Source organism: Pinus tabuliformis, chromosome J (assembly GCF_031772625.1).
Source record: "Pinus tabuliformis cultivar Carrire ecotype Pingquan chromosome J, CPIR1, whole genome shotgun sequence".
NCBI classification, from domain to species: domain Eukaryota; kingdom Viridiplantae; phylum Streptophyta; class Pinopsida; order Pinales; family Pinaceae; genus Pinus; species Pinus tabuliformis.
This window is the reverse complement of record NC_142295.1, coordinates 1,443,769,958-1,443,788,942: the sequence shown is the minus strand read 5'-3', so window position 1 is coordinate 1,443,788,942 and position 18,985 is coordinate 1,443,769,958. Positions and strand designations below refer to the sequence as shown.

At 33.3% G+C, this 18,985-nt stretch overlaps 1 protein-coding gene across 1 annotated transcript; it reads left to right on the top strand.

The window, feature by feature from the left end:
- The first annotated feature begins 2,117 nt into the window (after positions 1-2,117).
- Positions 2,118-4,125, top strand: LOC149232793 (protein CYSTEINE-RICH TRANSMEMBRANE MODULE 12-like). The gene is made up of 3 exons (XM_089376573.1): positions 2,118-2,434; positions 3,676-3,769; positions 3,889-4,125. The coding sequence occupies exons 1-3, from the start codon at positions 2,368-2,370 to the stop codon at positions 3,932-3,934; spliced, it is 207 nt and encodes a 68-aa protein (XP_089232699.1). The 5' UTR covers positions 2,118-2,367; the 3' UTR covers positions 3,935-4,125.
- The last annotated feature ends 14,860 nt before the right edge of the window (positions 4,126-18,985 follow it).

Sequence of the window (18,985 nt, the reverse complement as noted above, 5' to 3'; positions counted from 1 at the left end):
TTTAGCTTAAGGATAATTATAAGGAGGGATGGGTTTGTGGGAGGGCTAAAACTATTTTTTATTTTAAATTAAGATTTGATTTTAAATTAAGATTTAAATTGTTAGAGATTGGTTAATAATTTAATTGTTTTATATAAGATATGAAAATGGTGGTGGTTGAAAATAAAAACATTTAATATTATATAATTAAAATTCTTTCCGATTAAAAATTATAAATACATTGATTAACACTATATATATAAAATGTAATAATTTAATTATTTTATTTTAAAATAAATAAATATATAATTATAATAAATTTAAAAAATAAAATCAATGGACAACTTTCGAAATTTCTGCCTAAGTAATATGATTTCTTAGTCCATAAGTTTAAATTATTATAAACAGAGATGAAAGTGCTTCTGTTGGAATTTCAAAATGAGATAACCTGTTATAATTAACACCTTTGTTGCCCTTTCACACATTTAATAAAGAAATAGCAATAATATATACATATTTTTAACAATATTTGGTCGTTAAATCATTCTATACTATACAAACTTTTAACTATATGTGATGGCTCACGTCATCGCTCACGTCATCTTTAGGATGGTCAAAGAAAGAAAAAGACAAGCGTGATACTGTGGGTGACATTGTTATCTTTGCCCATAGTCTTTAAAAGTTAGTAGGGATCGTAGGCATTAAGATCATGACTCTACGTTTAAAAAAATTAAATATGGCAATGCAAATGCAAATTGTCCCACATGCTTTCGGCGGGCATGGGATACAAAAAAAAAATTGTTGAAGAGTAAGTATGGTGAACCATATTATTATCTAAAATAAAATAACTTATAATATGCTTTGCTTTTTTGGAATTTAGGTCAAATATTGATTTTCGTTAAGGTTTTTGTTATTTAATATCCGTTGTGATTATATATAGAATTTCTAGGATATTTAAATATTTATAATCATTTTTTATTTTATATATATAAATAAATAGAATTTTTAAGATATTTGAATTATAGAGAATTTATAATTCAAATAAATTTATGAATTTATTAAAATTTATATAAATTTGAATGAAAAAAAATAGAAAAATCTCCACCAATTTATAATAAACATAATACAATTTCATATTAGATGTTTTTGTGATTTATGATTTAAGCAAATATTTTCTGGATAAATCACATAGAAATCTGGAACCTCTATGGAGGTTTATTATTAGGATTTGGAGAGCAAGATCAATAAATCACCAATTTATATTAGAGATCAACGATAATTTTTTAACAGTCAAAAAGAAATTGAACATTAAAAATTTAAAGTTCCATCTCTTATATAAATTGGTGATCTATTGATCTTGTTCTCCAATCTTACCTGGATGAAAATAGATTAGAAAAACCTCCACCAACTTATAACAAATAGAATACAACTTCATATTGGATGTTTTTGTGATTCATGATTTAAGCAAAGATCTTCTAGAGAAATCATATAGAAATTTCAAACCTCTATCGAGGTTCATCATCAAAACTTAGAGAGCAAAATTAACAGATTACCAACTTATATTAGAGATACAATGGTAAATTTTTAATAATAAAAAAATATTAACAATTAAAAATTTAGGATTCCATCTTTAATATAAATTGATGATCTATTGATCTTGCTCTACAATCTTGTCCAGATGATGATGATGAACTTTGTTAGAGATTCCAAATGCGTCTACCTAAAATTTTTATATAATTTCTCCAGGAAAAATTTGCTTAAAAAATACAGCTTTATAATATTGATAATATCTTATAGTAATTAGGGTCAATGATATCAAATTATATGGATAAGGACAAGTCTACCTGAGGCCGAGAAATTGCCGAGATACGGACTCCACCAGCAGCACATGGAAGCCAACGAATGAACAAGAAACGACTAAATATGGGCCGGGGCACCCGAGGGAGTCATAGAAGGCAACTAAAGCCGTCCCCTGACAATCACACATAGCACGCCTGTGCTTAATCAACGCGTAAATGTCAACATCAGTCATCTTCCAATTCAAGTTTGTTGCGGATAAGGCTGCCAGCCTATGCTACAGCTTACCAACTCCATTAAAAATGGTCTCAGCACACCTGTCCTTGTTGTGTTATGACCTGTCGGTAGCCATGGGCAGAGGAAGGTGAGCAGAAAGTGGGGCTGCCTGTGATGTATGATGTTCCCCTCTATCACATGCGTAAGGAAGTGGATTTCTTTAACAGGTGAACGCGGAGAAGAATCGACCTCCTGACTCCTCTATATACACATCTAACACCCATTCTAAACCATCGGATCATTCAGTCAGTCCAGCCGTCATCGATCGCTCTTTCGGCCTCAATATCTGTGAGTTGAATCGGATCTGAAGCAGCAATGTCTGACAAGAAGTTCTCAACATCACCTGCAACTGCAAGTTACGCTGAAGGAATTCCTCCCCCAGGTACCTATATATCCTGTTTTCTTCATTTTCTTTATCACTTGAGTTTTATAGACTACAGATTCTGTCATACAGTTATATGTACAATTCTGTAATTCTGTATTACAATGCACATGGAGCAAGTGTAGTCTGTTAGAGTTTTAGTGGTTATATTTTCTAGTCAAATTTATCTAAAATCTAATAGAAATTTATTAAAATTATAAATTACCAAGGGTTTTAGCTCACGGGACTTTGGATTGATGGTGGATGGGTATACTGTTAAGGCACTCCTTGCAATAGGTCACCGGTTCAAATCCCCGTGGGTGATTAGGTAGTATTATATAGAAAAAAAAAAGTTACCAAGGGTTTTGAATTCATACATATAAGAAAAAATGTATTTTAAATAATAAAAGATCAAGATAATATCAAGAGTGTTCATAAAGCACTTTTGTTGTTGAAAGGTTATAGGTTCATTTCTCTAAAACCCCTTTGCTATTGAGAAGTCATAAAGCACTTTTGCTATTGAAAAGTTATAGGTTCATTTCTCTAAAATCCCTTTGCTATTGAGAAGTCATAAAGCACTTTTGCTATTGAGAGGTCATAAGTTCATCTATCTAAACCCCCTCTTGGTCAGGGTCTAAGGTTGATCCCTTCAAGTGGATTTACCTGGTGTAAATATTCAGTCGCATTTACCACCATCTGGAATATTCTGTAGCAGTCACTACAATCTGGAACTGGGTGTGTGAACCAAAAAAACAAAACCAGGTGTGTGAACGAAGAAAAACAAAATTTAGATTTAACCAAAAATTGTTTCCGTCGATTTCAACCAAAAACTTCAAAATTTATAATAACTAAACAACACTTTTACTTCAAAATTTATAATAACTAAACAACACTTTTACTTTATAGTTATCCAAATTAAAATTTGATGAATATGGAAAAAATTCCATTCTATAAAATTCAATACAGGAAAAAAATAATTAGAGAATACATATCTTAGAAACTCTTACAAATAGATATTACCATTTTCTGTCCTACTTTCCTGCACACAACTATTTTTCTACTATATTTTAATATAAAATTTACTGTTTTTAGCCCCTAGAAATCTTTTAGTATACCATTTACTATTTTGTATAATATTTTTTAATATAAAAATTACTGTTTTTCCTATTTAGGAAAGGGAAAAAGGCTTTTTATCTCAATTATTTTTTTATATGATGATCACATATCATTTTAAACAAAAGTGTTCTTTATGTTATTATCAGGCTATCCCACACAAGCTCCTGCTCCCCAGTATACTGAAGCATCTGGGCCTGTAAAAACGCAGCAGAGAGGAGAGAAAGGATTCATTGAAGGATGGTATGGATGTGAACTGAATATTTTTCATTATAGGGGTATATATGATTCTCTGTTATAATTTGTTTTATGGGGTATGATTTTCTGTTAATTTTTTTGTTTTTTTGTGTTTGCATTTGCAGCCTTGCTGCCCTGTGTTGCTGTTGGGTGTGCGAAACATGTTGCTGATAACGAGGATTGGATTTATATTTGAGATAAATAATTGGAGTTCTACGGTTGGAGTATGTGTCTTTATATAATTGAATTTGCCTCTGCTTCTGTTTACAGCACAGACCAGATTTTATGATATGTGGGTAAAGTTTTATGTATGTAAATTTGACTTAAAGATTAGAAAATAAAATAAATTTATTTTATCTGAATTTACGTTTTATAAAAACAATTATGACTATAGTTATGAGATATGAGATTGGTGTTGTTCATTTTTAATTTGATATATTATTGATGTGTTGAATATTGTTATATTCAATTATTTTATTGATTTACTACTATTAAAATAAAATAAATTTATATGTTTTTTAATTAAATGTATAGATATTGATTTTTTATTTAATTTATATAATTAATACTTTAAATAATATTATAATTATAGTTTTTATTTACCAAATAATATAAAAATAAATTTTAATATTTCAAAATACATTAAACTACCTATTTTAAAACAGGGAAAAAGGAATGCTAAAGTAAATTACGAAGTTGTTTGAAAATGAAAGAAGGTTGTTGGATGGTTTATGGATAATAAGATTATATTCTAAAGAGAGTTTAGGCTGTTCAATGATTCATGGATAATTAAAATAAAATTTTAAATAAAATTTAGATCGAGCTCAAAAGATTTGAATAATAAATTATTCAAAATGTGTTATGAGATAAATAAGTTTAATTATTTTAATATTTTAAGAAATGATTTCAAATTTAAGAGATATGATCATTATCTTTCTATCTAATCAAGTTCTCATAAGCATAGATTAAATTTAAGAAATTTGGAGCATAGATTAAATTTAAGAAATTGGGAATAAAAGTTTTCATCTCATCGAGGGGCCATGGTTGAGATAAATATAAACAATTTAAATTTAAGAAATTGAGAATAAAAGTTTTCATCTCATCAAGGGGCCATGGTTGAGATAAATATAAACAATTTAAAAAATATGAAATTTTTCATGATATGACACCTTGCTATGAGAAATTGAACAATGTTTTTCATTTTAATGTTTTTTTTTTTTTACACGTGAAGCAAGTTCTAGGAACAAAGTGTTTCATTTATAATTTGTAATTTTTATTTTATTAAATGATTTTTTAATAATATATATATATATATATATATATATATATATATATATATATATATATATATATATATATATATAATATGTTTAAATATATAATTTTAGATAATAATAACCATATTTTATTTAGACATTGACTGAATTTAATTAATCTGTAATTATTTTTAAGTAGGTTCATGCTCTTGCTACAATTATAACATGTAATATTTCATTTCATGAATTTACAGATTAAAGATAGAATATCTTATTTATGTTATTTAATTTTTTAATGAATAAAAGATAATTGAAGAGAGAATATTTAATTTATGTTATTTAATTTCTTAATGAATTAACGATAATGAGTATGAGAATCTAAAATTACAGCATTTGAATTTAAATCACAAATATTGAATGACTATAAACAATGATATATAGTCTATCATTTTTAATTACATTAATAGGTGCGTTAATTTTGGAATGAGGTTTCTACAATTTTAATTTAATAATCAATAATTAATAGGTGGATGGTAGGGATTTTACCTTCTTAGAATATCTTATGAACAAGTATCATATGAAATGAACTATGGTTTTTTGATCATGTGGCATTGATAAGTAATGATATTGTAACAAAGCCTATTTAAAAATTAAAAATCTTCATGATAGAACATGGTGAATCTCCATGATTAAGTATCTTGTCATACTGTTTTTTACAAATGTAAATGTCTTTAATATATATATATATATATATATATATATATTAAAGAGGCTTTGTATTATAATAGAGTTACAAAAATTACTTACTTTAGAGAGTTAGATCTCAAGAGAGACTGGCTATGCACATGGGCCTAAAGCTGAGAGAGTAGATGGTGAAGGCAAGTGTGGGGAGGTATTTTCTCATAGAGGAGAAACCAAAGAACTTCTTGATAGTTACATTGCAACAAAATAGGCAAAATCATATTTAAATCCAATAACAAAAAGACATAAAAATTGCAGAAGAGGCTATCTTGATGGATTTGTAACACTAGCTAGCACTCAAGGGGGTCCACCTGGATCGTGGGGATAGTTCGTATTAGTCCAAGTCATCTGGTAGAGGGAACCCCGAGGAAGGTGGTTGGATGGAGGAGACTGTAAACTCAGAGTGTTGCTAGAGAGAGTTGCTGACTTGGCCACCTTGACTGTTGCGCTAGCCACCCTTGTCATAGGAGGGGCCTAAACTTACAAAGGAAAGGTTTTAATCGTTGTGGGACTTGCATCATCGAGGTGAGGGGCTACCGGGATTTTCATGGGAAGATTTTGTGTGCACTAGAGAAAGCAAGGAATCGCCCACTATTTTAGCCAAGGGAGAATCTAAACCCTAAAGTTGCATGCCGAGGAGGTTGGCAATGAAGCAATAAGCTAACATTGCATGATGTAAATGGAATTCCATATCAAGGATGTTTCCTTCCAACAACACATTCGTATCTTCCTGATCCCAGTAATGGTGGCCAAGGAGGTTGTGTAGAGCCCAAAGATGGTTGTTCGTGACCCTGAGCTCCCGTTCTTCAGCATCTGCCACCATTCATCTATAACGGTGTGAAATAGTACATTCAAAATGTTTATCTCCGTGCCCATGCCAGGGAGGGAGGGGATATCTTCCTCTTCCTTGGCCACCTATGTTAGACTACACACGTTCTCACACCCTTATTTCAGAGAGATCGAATGAAATTCCCTGAAATTGAGCAAAGTCTCCACCTTCGTGTAGTTGAAATTTAGTAGAGTCTCCACCTTCGCACAGTTGAAGGAATGGATGGCCATGTCAAGAGCAATCATCCCTTTAACAGTGTTTGTGGGACGCTATATGGTAAGTTGTATCGACATGCACTTAATGTGCTTTAAATCAATGTCCACCCCACTCCTGACCGATGACACAGTGGGAGGAGGGATAGTAGCATCACCAGAATCCCACCCCAATCAATCAATGCACTAGGTTCATGAAGACCATTAATGTCTTCGATTGTGAAACTGGCACCTAGATTGAGGTGTAATAATAATAATTTTAAATAAAGTTATTATTTAGTTATTTTTTGTTATTTTCGTAATTTTAATAACATGATATGTATAATAAAATGTGTGTTTTTATATTTATTATAGATTGATACCTATCGACATTTACCAATCATTTAATTTATATGATTGTGCTAATATAAATATTTAAAAAACACTTGACACATTAAGTTGACACATTAAATTACCTCTATTAAAATAATTGATATGAAATAGATATAAAAAAGCTTATTTGAGAAAAATCTTCAATAAAAATAAACTCATACACATCCAAATTCATTTATCAATATTCTAAAATGTATCTTCACATTTTTATAACCACGATCATAGAAAAAATGAACTTTTTAAATTACCCATATTTATTCATAAAAATAATTGTAATGATATGATCAAAACATTTGATAATAGAATACTCTCCTCGTATTGAATTACCTTGTTAAATTTTCCTAAATAATTGTTCCCTTCAACATAGGAGCAACAACTTGAAACATTCCTAGAATTTCACTTTTCTTATCAACTACAATTTGGGAAAGAGCTAACCAGCCATCCTCAGGGTATTTAATGCCCGGGGATATGCACGCAGCTTAGCCCGATAACACGCGAAAGCCAAAATATTAGTTAATGCCGAAACTTGGCTTTCGCGTGTTATCGCGTTAAGCGACGTGCATATCCCCGGGCATTAAATACCTTGGGGATGGTTGGTTAGCTCTTTCTTACAATTTGAGTGAAAGAAAAAACTTTAATCTAATTTTATTCTATAATAAAGAAGTTAAAAAATTTCAACAATAAAAAATAAATAAGCCATATATGTCTATGACAACCATTTTTTTCAACATACTAAAATCTTTAACATCAAGCCATCTATCTTAAAGGTGAATTATCTCAACTTCACTAAAATTTTAGCTTTTATTTAAATATGATTTGAGATACAATGTAACAATATATGATTTTAAAGGTGAATTATCTCAACTTCACTAAAATTTTAGCTTTTATTTAAATATGATTTGAATACAATGTAACAATATATGATTCTAGGCTATTGCGATTATTTTAAGTGGATTATAGAGAATTAACATCTAAGTTATATTCATAATAACATTCATATATCAATGAAAATTAATCTCCAAGTTAATTATTTTTTTAATTAATTTATTTTAAAATAATTAATTAAAGAAAATATCATATCAACATTTGTCATATTGATATGTGATATTGAGAAGTCATGGTATTGGCCCATGGTATTATAACAAAAACTATTTACCAGTTAATAATTTTCATGGTAAAGTGAGGGTTAATTTCCATGGTTAAGAATATTGTTTAATTCATATGTTAATTGTTTTTATAATTAGTAGTAATAATATTTTTAAATAAAGTTATAATTTAGTTTGTTTTTATGATTTTTTTAATCTATGTGGTAAATGTTTTGATGCTTATAATGTATTGATGTCTATCAACATTTACTAGTCATTTAATCCATATGGCTATGCTAGTATATGTACTAATTCTTTTTGTAGCTTGCAATTCCATAGTGGATTGTGAAGGTAAATGAGAATTTGGGTGGTCTCCATTTTATGGTCAATGTGGTTGGAAAGGAATATGTTTCAGACTCCCTAGGTGTACACTAGGATACATTAATCATAGTGGGGATCATGATGCCATTGGGGTAACCATTTTGGTGCTTATAATGAATTGATGCCTATCAACACTTACCATCCATTTAATTTATATGGATGCACTAATATATTTACTAATTCTTTTTGCACATTGCAATTCCATAGTGGTTTGTGAAGGTAAATAAGAATTTGGGTGGTCTCAATTTTGTGGTCAGGTTGGTTGGAAAGGAATATGTTTCCAACTCCCTACGTGTACATTGGGTACACATTAATCATAGTGGGGGTCACAGTGCCATTAGGTACATATGTATATCAATATCAATGTTTGTACTGACATTTTATATATGTGTGTGTGCGCGCGTGCGCGCAAAATTTCATAAACTTATAATTTACAGTACGTTATCTTTCCAGTTTCAAAATTGTCACTTGTGTTTTATAACTTTTCTTTCTTAAGCATGCTCCTAATCATAAACCCCACACCTATTTTTATCAAAATTGTATTTTTATCAAAGTTGTATTACATCACCTTTGTTCAATGACCACTTTGATATTTTAACATTTCAAAATTGTTCTTGGATTTACAAGGGTTTAAAGTTATTATTGTTTAATGGCCTTGTTAATATTTTTATTGTTGAAAGAATAGATATGCGATCAAAAGATACAAGCAATAATTCCAAGGAAATTATAGAGGATTAACTTTAAACAATGAATATTCCTAATTAACCGCAATGAGGAAATTATAGAGGATTAACTTTAAACAATGAATATTCCTAATTAACCGCAATGTACAGTTGCATACAAAAATTACTAGAGTATTCACACAACAACAATTACAACAATATATTCAACCAAAAACTGGACAAAATATGGTATTCATTGGTGCTTAGTATTAAGTGTCAAGGTAGGTCCATGAACCGACTACCAAGTCATTTTATAAGATAAACCTATAAGCCCTACATCATAAAACTCAATGAAAATATTATGATTGTGAATGCTATTATTTTTAGCATTTAATGGCATTGATGCCAATGTTTATCTTCTCTGCATTTGAATATCTTACCTAGCCAACATTCATCCCTCAACTCTATTCTAATATATCATGATGGAGAGATGCAATCTTTTCATTGTAGCTTCCTCTAATAATGTCTCTCATCATCTTTCAACCTTAGACAACAATCGTCATCAAATTCCAATTGCATAAGAAAATGGAAATGGCATTAAGGATCTAAGCTTATATTTCAGGAGAAAGAAGGTTGGCACCCTCTCTCTCTTCACCGTCCAACTCTGTTACTATATCCTTCCCTCTCTCATCTCTCCTTCTATCCCCCATTCTCTCCATCTCTCCTTCCTTGTCTCTTGATCTCACTCCCAAACATACACTCTCTCTCTCAATATCTCCCTTGTCACTCAATCTCTCTCTCCACTTCTCACTCAGTATGTATTTCTTCTTCCCTCCCTCTCTCCTCCTCTCTCTCAAGTCTGCTCTCTTGTAATTCCTCTCTCTCCCTTTCTCTCCTACCTCCCTCTCTCTTCTCCCATCACTCTCCTCCTCTCTCTCAAGTCGCGTCTCTCATTATTCCTCTCTCTCTCTCTCTCTCTCTCTCTCTCTCTCTTTTCCCTCCAATCCTCTCTCTCTCTTCCCTCCAATCCTCTCTCTTCCCCCACCACTCTCTCTCCCTTTATTTCTCTCTCTCTCTCCAACTATGTTACTATATCCCTCCCTCTCTCCTTCTCTCCCCCCTTCTCTCTATCTCTCTTTCTTTGTCTCTTTATCTCAGCCATTAACATACTCTCTCTCTCTCTCCATCTCTCCATCTCTCCCTTGTTACTCCCTCTCTCTCCCCCTCGCACTCTCTATGTCTTTATTCTTCCCTCCCTCTCTCCTCCTCTCTTGTAATTCCTCTCTCTCATCTCTCTCCCTTTATCTCCTACCTTCCTCTCTATTTCCCCATCTCTCTCTCTCTCTCTCTCTCTCTCTCTCTCTCTCTCTCTCCATCCTCCAATCTTTGAGTCTCCCCCTCCATCTTTGAGTCTCCCTCTCCCTCTCTTACCCTTCTCTACATCTCTTACTCATCTCTCTCTCTCTCCTCCTCTCCCCTATCCTTTAGTTTATCTCCATTTCTCCCTTGTCCCCGTATCTCTCCACCTCTATCACTCTATCTCTTTGTTCTTCCCTCCCATATATATTTAGAGTTAATATATAGCATGATATATTAACATATATTATAATATAACAAATTTAATATTGTATTAATCCAAAATTATTAAATTTAATAATAGTAATATTATAATATATTAATATGAATATTTGATTCAATAATATTAATATTAGGGTTAATGATTTTTTTTTGTATGGTATTAATAATAATTTGGCCCATGGTATTTGGCCTATAGGCGTCACCTAAATAAAACCTATTTTTTGAATGTTAGTAAGTATAAAGAGGTTTATGGAGTAAATATAAAAATAAATTTTATCTTTGGTTTATTTATATTTGTATTTATTTATCATATCTCTTTTATTTACCATGGTATTTGGCCGATAGGCTTGATATACAATTAGATGCTGATTTCTAATCCTATTTGATATATTTTTATTTATTTATCATATCTCTTTATACTTCTTTTATATTTATTTATTTACCATACCTCTTTTATAAATATGGTATTTGGCTCATGGTATTAATAATTATTTGTCCCATGGTATTTGGCTCATAGGCTTCACATAAATGATTTTTTATTTTTTTTTTAGTTTTAGTTAATATAAAGAGGTTTATGGAATAAATATAAAAGGAGGTTTTATTTATTTTATATTTTTATTTATTTACCATACCTTTGGAGTAACTATATAAAAAAAAAATTAATTTTTTACCATACTTCTAGTTTATTTATATTTTTATTTATTTACCATACATCTTTTTTTAGTGTTGGTAAACCTCTTTATATTTTAAATTTATATTGTGTTTATACATACTAATAATTAGATTGATTTTTAAATATGGCTGACATTAGATTAAAAATGTTAAATGTTAAACAATACATTTACATTTACATGTTTATATTTTTATGTGAGATCTACCCCATACAAGGTTGTTTACATTTACACTTACGCTTAGTTTACATTTACGTTTATGTTTGCATTTATGTTACGTTTACATTTTTATATATAAGTAGAATTATAAAGTCACTTTTACAAGATTGGGAGGTAGGGAGTGATTAGACAAAGTAGGAAAGTCACTATATCGTCCCTATTTGCTTCAAGGGTTATGAGAAACTCGGTATCCAACACACCAATGGGAGATGGATCTCTACCAACCATAGCCATTCATTACGTTCTTTTAGATGAAACAATGATACTATTGGGTAATTTAATTTCCCCCTATGATTTCTCGGTCTACTTCAACCCTTTGTAGACTTCTTTAACCACTAGTTGAGGCCTAAGTCATTCTCAGTTGCTCAAGGTAATCTGTTTCTGAAAAATCCCCCCAACTTACTCTATGAAATACGACATGCTGAAATACATGAGTAAATGCATGATAATATGCATCACATATGCACAAAAATACATAAATTAAGATTGATATGCATTTCACAACAATATATGAGTTATGGCATCAAAAAACAAATGCACACAAATGTTATAATACTTATCTTTCTGCCAATTAATTATAGGCCTTCCAAATTCCACGCATTTATAGGCCTTTGAAATTCCATGCATTCATAGACTACATTGTTCATTTTCTCTCAATAGTGGGTCACCCCTAAGCTGGAGCGTCGATTCAATGGGCATCAAGTCACGAAAATCATCATATGTGCTCAACACTGTCAACCACCCAAGGTACCAAATCTAGCAGCCTCCAACTAGCAGGCTCACATCCCCCATCAACCCCTATCTTTGCCAGCGAGGGATGTTTCAGAGTAATACAGATAGAGGAGTCCCACTGCCCTCATGGTTCTTCCAAGTACCCTTCCAAGCCCTCAAACAACCAAGATATGAAACATGACAACCTCCAATTATGACAACCCCTAGTCAAACTCCCCTATTATTATCATTGTAACTATTTTTATAACAATTAAATGACCGAGAAATTGGGACACTAATTCCAAAGTTTTGGGAAGGGAAATTGGTTGAGGAAGATAAGATATTTAATTTCAACATGGAGGCTGAAATTCCTGACTTAAATGGGATGACTATACAAATTTACTCAGCTAGTGGAAAAAGGACAAGAGCCATGCTTCCTTGGGAAGACTTACAAGCAAAAAGGACAAGGATTAAATTTTTGGAGTGGATTGTCTGGTTACTAGACCCACCCTGAGTAGAACACATGATAAGAGGGATAATTTTTGGCTACAACTATCATAACGGAAGATGGTAAGAGGAGGAGACAAGCCATAATGTGGCACTAGTCGATTGGGTAAGTGTCTAAGAGGTTAGAACAACAGAAAATAAAAATAAAAAATAAGAGCACACCGGAGGTTACGGGAAAATGATATTTTGATACACAACAATGGAAGTAGGGATAAAACGCGAGAAAACGATGCAAGGGTGGATTTCATTCATGATGGAATCAATCATTTAGGGAGAGAAATAAAATTGGGGGGCTAAAACGCTCCTGGGGACATTCATTCATTCATGAAGGGAAAGAGTCGACAAGGGGGAAAGTGGAAAATATTCCCTCACAAAGAGGAAGAGAGAATAAACAAGCGGAGAATTTAGACTAAGGTCGGGTCCCAAGCAAGGTCGGGAAGTTGGGGCCCGAGTATGGTCAAAGGTCATGAGGTTGGAGCCACAACAGTGTGCACAAGGTTGTTCTTTGCGGAGAGGGCTCACCTCGATTCTCTCTTTCAACACTAGGCCCTTGGCCTAGTGACATGGCATAAGCCATGGTGGCATGGTGTCGATAGAATTCCAATGCTAGAGTCACCATTATGGCACCATGTGAGGACCACATGGGTGCCACATGGTAGGATAATAGTAGTATGAGGGGTGGGTCATCGAATAAAGTCAACCGAGATGACTTGATCGGTTGGTCCGCGAGTGAAGTCAACTAGGATGAGTCAACAGAGTCAGTCATTGAACGAAGTCAACCAGAATGAGACAGTGAGTTGGTTGTCAAGTGAAGTTGACCATGTTGAGTTGGAAAAGTAAATCTTCTAACAAAGTTGACTAGGATTAATCGGTGGGGTTTATTAATGAAACTTTGGGAAGACATAACTATTGATCCCAGAGCCCATTTGAGACAAAATTTGTATAGTCAAAAAGATCTCAATTAGATTAACATAATGTCATTGTTTGTGTTGACCTTTTGAAGAGCTGAAATTTTTAGATCCCATCTCTATAACATGACACTAGATGTCATGTCATCATAGTAACTACCTCCTTCTACCTTTATTATGGGCTAGAGATAATAGGGGTTATGTTACACCAACCAACAGACTCACATTCCCCATCATCTTACACCCAAGTGGTGTGAACCCTTCCTTGCACGTGCAGTCCCTTGGGCTATGCCACCACCTTCGAGGGTGCTTTACTTGGCTGAACAAGAATGTTCTGGAGTCATATAGATTCTAGGAGTTCCATTGCTCTCACAGGTCCTCCAAGTACCATTCCAAGATCTCATCCATAACTATCTCCATGCTTCCATGGTTGTCTCCTAGAGTGGATCATTAAGCCCCCTTCATAGTGCCGACATGTTTCTTTTTATATGCATGCCCTTTTTCTGCCACTTGGAACTCACAAAAGCCACTTAATGGACCTTGGTTATATATATTTGATCTTTATTTTAATAATTAATAAATGACACAAGCCCCTTTCTATTCACCCATGGAATATCACTCCCCCATACTATTCACGTCTTCTCTATATGTAGGCATTATATTTTATTAATATGCATGTGTTCTCATATTACAATTCCCATTTCTCAAGCCACAAAACAAACATAAATACGAAACATGTGGAGACATGCATACCGACCGCAAAATGTAAATGATTCATGCATACAAGCACAATAGCTCCCCATAACACATATACACACAAACACATGGGCACAACCGCCGTCAAAATATGTCCTCGGCTCACCAGCCTATTTGGTATGTTTTGTCTCACCAACCTAGTTCCCTATATACATGTTATTTATGTTGTAGGGGTTGATCAAGGGTGTTATAGGCAACTTCTGTTCTAAATGGCTAAGAATGACACTCAGAGATGCACTAATAATGTCCTACTCCATGAAGGAAACAAATGTGCCATTCTCCATAAAGCCATTGTTTTTCAATGTAAAATCCAAGTCAAAGAAAGAAGAGGAAAACCAAGGTAATTGAAATTATAGATACCAATCATGAAGATATGGATTTGGTATTGAACAACTAAGCCACATCCCAAAATGGATATGCTAACAAATGAAGGTTTCTAGACAAGCCTTTGATTAAAAGAAATTCGAAGAAGGTTGAAAGGTTCGATGTAGAGTAAAGGTGGTTCAAATGAGAGGGATGGTGCAAATGAAAGACAAAAATGTGACAAGTGGATTCAAAACAACACAATTAGAAAGGAATGACAGATGGTGGATTTTGATAGGCTTTTGAAAAAAAATGAAATTTTCAAAAGGAACCTCTTGTTAAAGAACACCTTTGACATAAATATGATTTTATATACCTAAATAAGAACACATCTTAATATCTCCAAATACATTGATTTTTTTTGTAAGTTCGGCAATGGTGAGGCTATGTCATGGCTACATCATGGTCATGTCCAAAAATAACACCTAATAGGGTAGGGAATTGAACTTGTGACTTAAAATCTAGGAGTGTCTTAACAATGCACGTGATCACCAGCCCCAAAGGTTAGCTCAACTAGTCAAATAAGTGCCTTATCGTTCGGGAGGTCACAGGGTCAATTCTCCCCGAAGCCCTTGGGGTTAGGCCTAGCTATTGGTCGTGGAGCTTGATACCCTGATCAAGCTTAGATATTTCCATGGAAATAGTAGCCACCAAGTGACTGTGGGTGTCTGTGAACCACCCATAAAATAAATAAATAAATAAATAAAATAAAATAAAAATGCACCTGATCACCATCTATCCAAGGCCCCGAGGACAAAATAAATTGAAATATTATATTTATATATATATATATATATATATATATATATATCCAATACTTCTATTAGGTTCTCCTTATATTATATATTAAATATTATGTAAATTAATTAATGAAAACACATCAATTAGGGAGTTATTTTCCTTAGTTGGACATGGTATCAAACCCAAAAGTCCCAAACTTAGGTTTTCCTACCATCTCCTTGTAATTCCCTAATGATTACTAGCCAAGGTTATAGACTTGTCTTCCCATGTTCTACTGCTCCTAAGTTTTCCCTAATGTTCCACTGCATGTCTGCTTGTCAAAAACCCTAATAATCCCTGCTATCCTATTTCTCTTTTCTTGAAAATATAATTTAGTCATGTGATCATCTATCAATAGTTGTCTCAAAAGGTAGAGGCTATCACCAAAGGAAACTAGTCGATCTATGTCTCTGAATAGTATATCAATAACTTATCATTTTTTGTGTATTATTTTGAGCTAGTCCTTTAGGGACATAAATAATTTTTCTAGTTTGACCATTTTCCAAATTCCTATCTCATTGTAAGTCGACCAAGTCCTTGTTGTATCGAGCTTCAGACTCTAACCAGATTTTGTTGTCATTATGAAACAACCTGGTAATATGTTTCAAGATCAAGCTTGAGACACCAACCCGAGTGGTTTTCTTCGTGGTCATGTATTCAATTACTTTTTAATCCTAATGTCTCATTGCATTCTTCAATTGAGAGGTTTTTGGCTCCATTAAATGTTATTGCTTTGTCATTTTTTATTAAAATGTGACCTCCTTTAGTGACATCCTTCAATTGAGAGGATTTTGGCTCCATTAAATGTTATCACTTTGTCATTTTTTATTAAAATGCGATCTCCTTCACTTAGTACACCAATTGCTACACATATCAAAGCTCGGGGTACAAAACCCTAACCCTATTTCCTAAGTGAACCTGGACATCTAGACCATAAGTCATTTGTCACCTCTGATATGGATTCTTCATGGTACACTCAAGGCTCCATAACAGACCCATGCATGGTGGCATTGGTGAGTGGAAGTAAGATGCAACAACGTCAACATTCACATGTTCATACAGAGAGAGACCAGATTAAACAGGTGGTAGTTATTAGCTATATCTATCACAACGTCGAATTTATAACCTTCTCAATGACTTTTAGATGTCAATAAAATAAAGGATGAATTGATATGTAAAAGATGAATTGAATTTCTATTTATATCGAGTAGGATTGAGATACAAAGGGATATCGTTTGTGTTCTCATCCTCCATGTTTGTCGATGTAGGTTGTCTATTTTGTTATTGGTTGGAAGGATCAATGGTATTTCATTAATGTTCATCCTTTGGTTTCTAATGCATCGTGAACTCTCGGCTTAACCTCTCCGATGTAATAAAGCGAGTTCATAAAGCATTTTATTTAACATCTTCAATATCCATTGGAGATACATTCTCAAATCTCCATTGTTGGCATGGTGCAAACTGGCAATGACAATTACATATAATGGGCTAGAAAATCAAGCATACCCTCAATTTTAATTACTTCCTTAGGATTCACATTGTTGGCCCAACATTGCTGCTCCTCAGCCCTATTCCACGCTAGATTTTCCACGTTGGCTCCTCCTCAAATGATGAGACGTGGGTTCCTCCCACAATGTAGTTCCCTCTCATGCAATTGCTTGACTTATACAATGTATTCTCTTTGCAATAGCAGCTTCTTCACTCTGTGCAGAGCTCTCTTTCCACTACACAGTTCCTCCACGCAGTGACCACTTCTTCGACGCTTCTCACAGCACAACACATACAAACTTGGGTGGCTTCCAAATAAACAACAGCAATACTATCACATAAAAATTCATACACTCTCTAAGGCCACAAATATGCAAGTTACAATGCCAATATCAACTCTCTGGCAGCAATGGCACCTTCAGTTAATCATGGGCTCAATTCTCCTTCAGGAAACAATCATTTTTCTTTGGTTATGCTCTGTGTCAAGTCCTCTCAAAATCAATTACCAACGGCGGCTCCTTCAGATAAAATGTTGTATACAGAGGTTTCTCCAAACCGACTGTTGCGCGTCACTATTACACAACTAGTTTGATGCAGGAGCATCTGGTTAACAGGGCGGAGATAGAAAGAAGGATGACATGGTTTCTGAGGAGGACAGAGGACATAGCTCACAGAACGGACAACATGTATGTTTCGTCTTTATTTTTAATTATTTTTATTATTTTTTGTTGTTTTTGGTTTCTGTTTAAAATGCCTAGAATACTGTAACGAGTTCTAATTAGGAACAGTAATATTAGTTAGAATCATTAGTCGTTGAACATTTATTTACCATTGTAAAAACAGACAAAGGGAAAAAAGCTAGCCATGGATAAATGTCAAATATGAAATAACTGATGTAACTGATAATTGACTAACTGACGACAGTTATCTAACTGCCTGAAAACAATGTACAAGAATGAGGGAAAGCAAGCCCATAGGGGTTCAGCAGTAAGAAGAGAAAAGAAGGAACATAAATAAATATATTTACATCTTGTTTTTCAGTGCACAAACAACTCTTACGTGCGTCCTCAGAAAAATAGAGACTGTACAATTCCATGCTGTGTTTACATTTCATTTTTCTTTCATGTACAAAACCCATTATAAATTCTTGACAGACTTCGAACCGACAGAAGGACAAACCACCAAACGAGAGGTGACACCAACCAGCACCGGACACGAGTTACAGCGCCCAGACAAATACAGTTACAAGGTATGCAAACGAAACTGAAGGTGATACAAGTTTACTTTCCGCATATAACTAACAATTCATCTCAGCATAAATACAAATATTAGCAGTCCATCTCAGCATATGAAATAGTGTTTAACGCAGCTTCAACCCTACCTAGTTCACAAGCCTAGGGTTTGACAAAAGTCATGAACACAAGCCACGGCAAGGACTATACACTACAGTAGCCAACAACCAAACCAACGACCCATACAAGAATCCATTATAGACAAGAAACAAAAACAAGTCTACCCGGAAGATATCCAGAATAGTCGGGTGCCAATGCCATCGACCCAGTGAGCGGCTCCACCTGTAAAGAGACGAAAGGAGGAAGGGTTAATTTCCAACCCTTGAAGAAAAGCGAGAAAGAGAGAAAGTGAAAGGGAAAAATGTAGAGAGCATGAACACGAAACCATACCTGAAGGTGAGCCACGACTGC

Excerpts from the sequence above, each read along its gene's own strand:
- LOC149232793 (XM_089376573.1), top strand. The coding sequence starts at position 2,368 with ATGTCTGACAAGAAGTTCTCAACATCACCTGCAACTGCAAGTTACGCT. Across the intron at positions 2,435-3,675 it reads TGAAGGAATTCCTCCCCCAG|GCTATCCCACACAAGCTCCT; the intron begins GTACCTATATAT and ends TGTTATTATCAG. Across the intron at positions 3,770-3,888 it reads AAAGGATTCATTGAAGGATG|CCTTGCTGCCCTGTGTTGCT; the intron begins GTATGGATGTGA and ends TTGCATTTGCAG.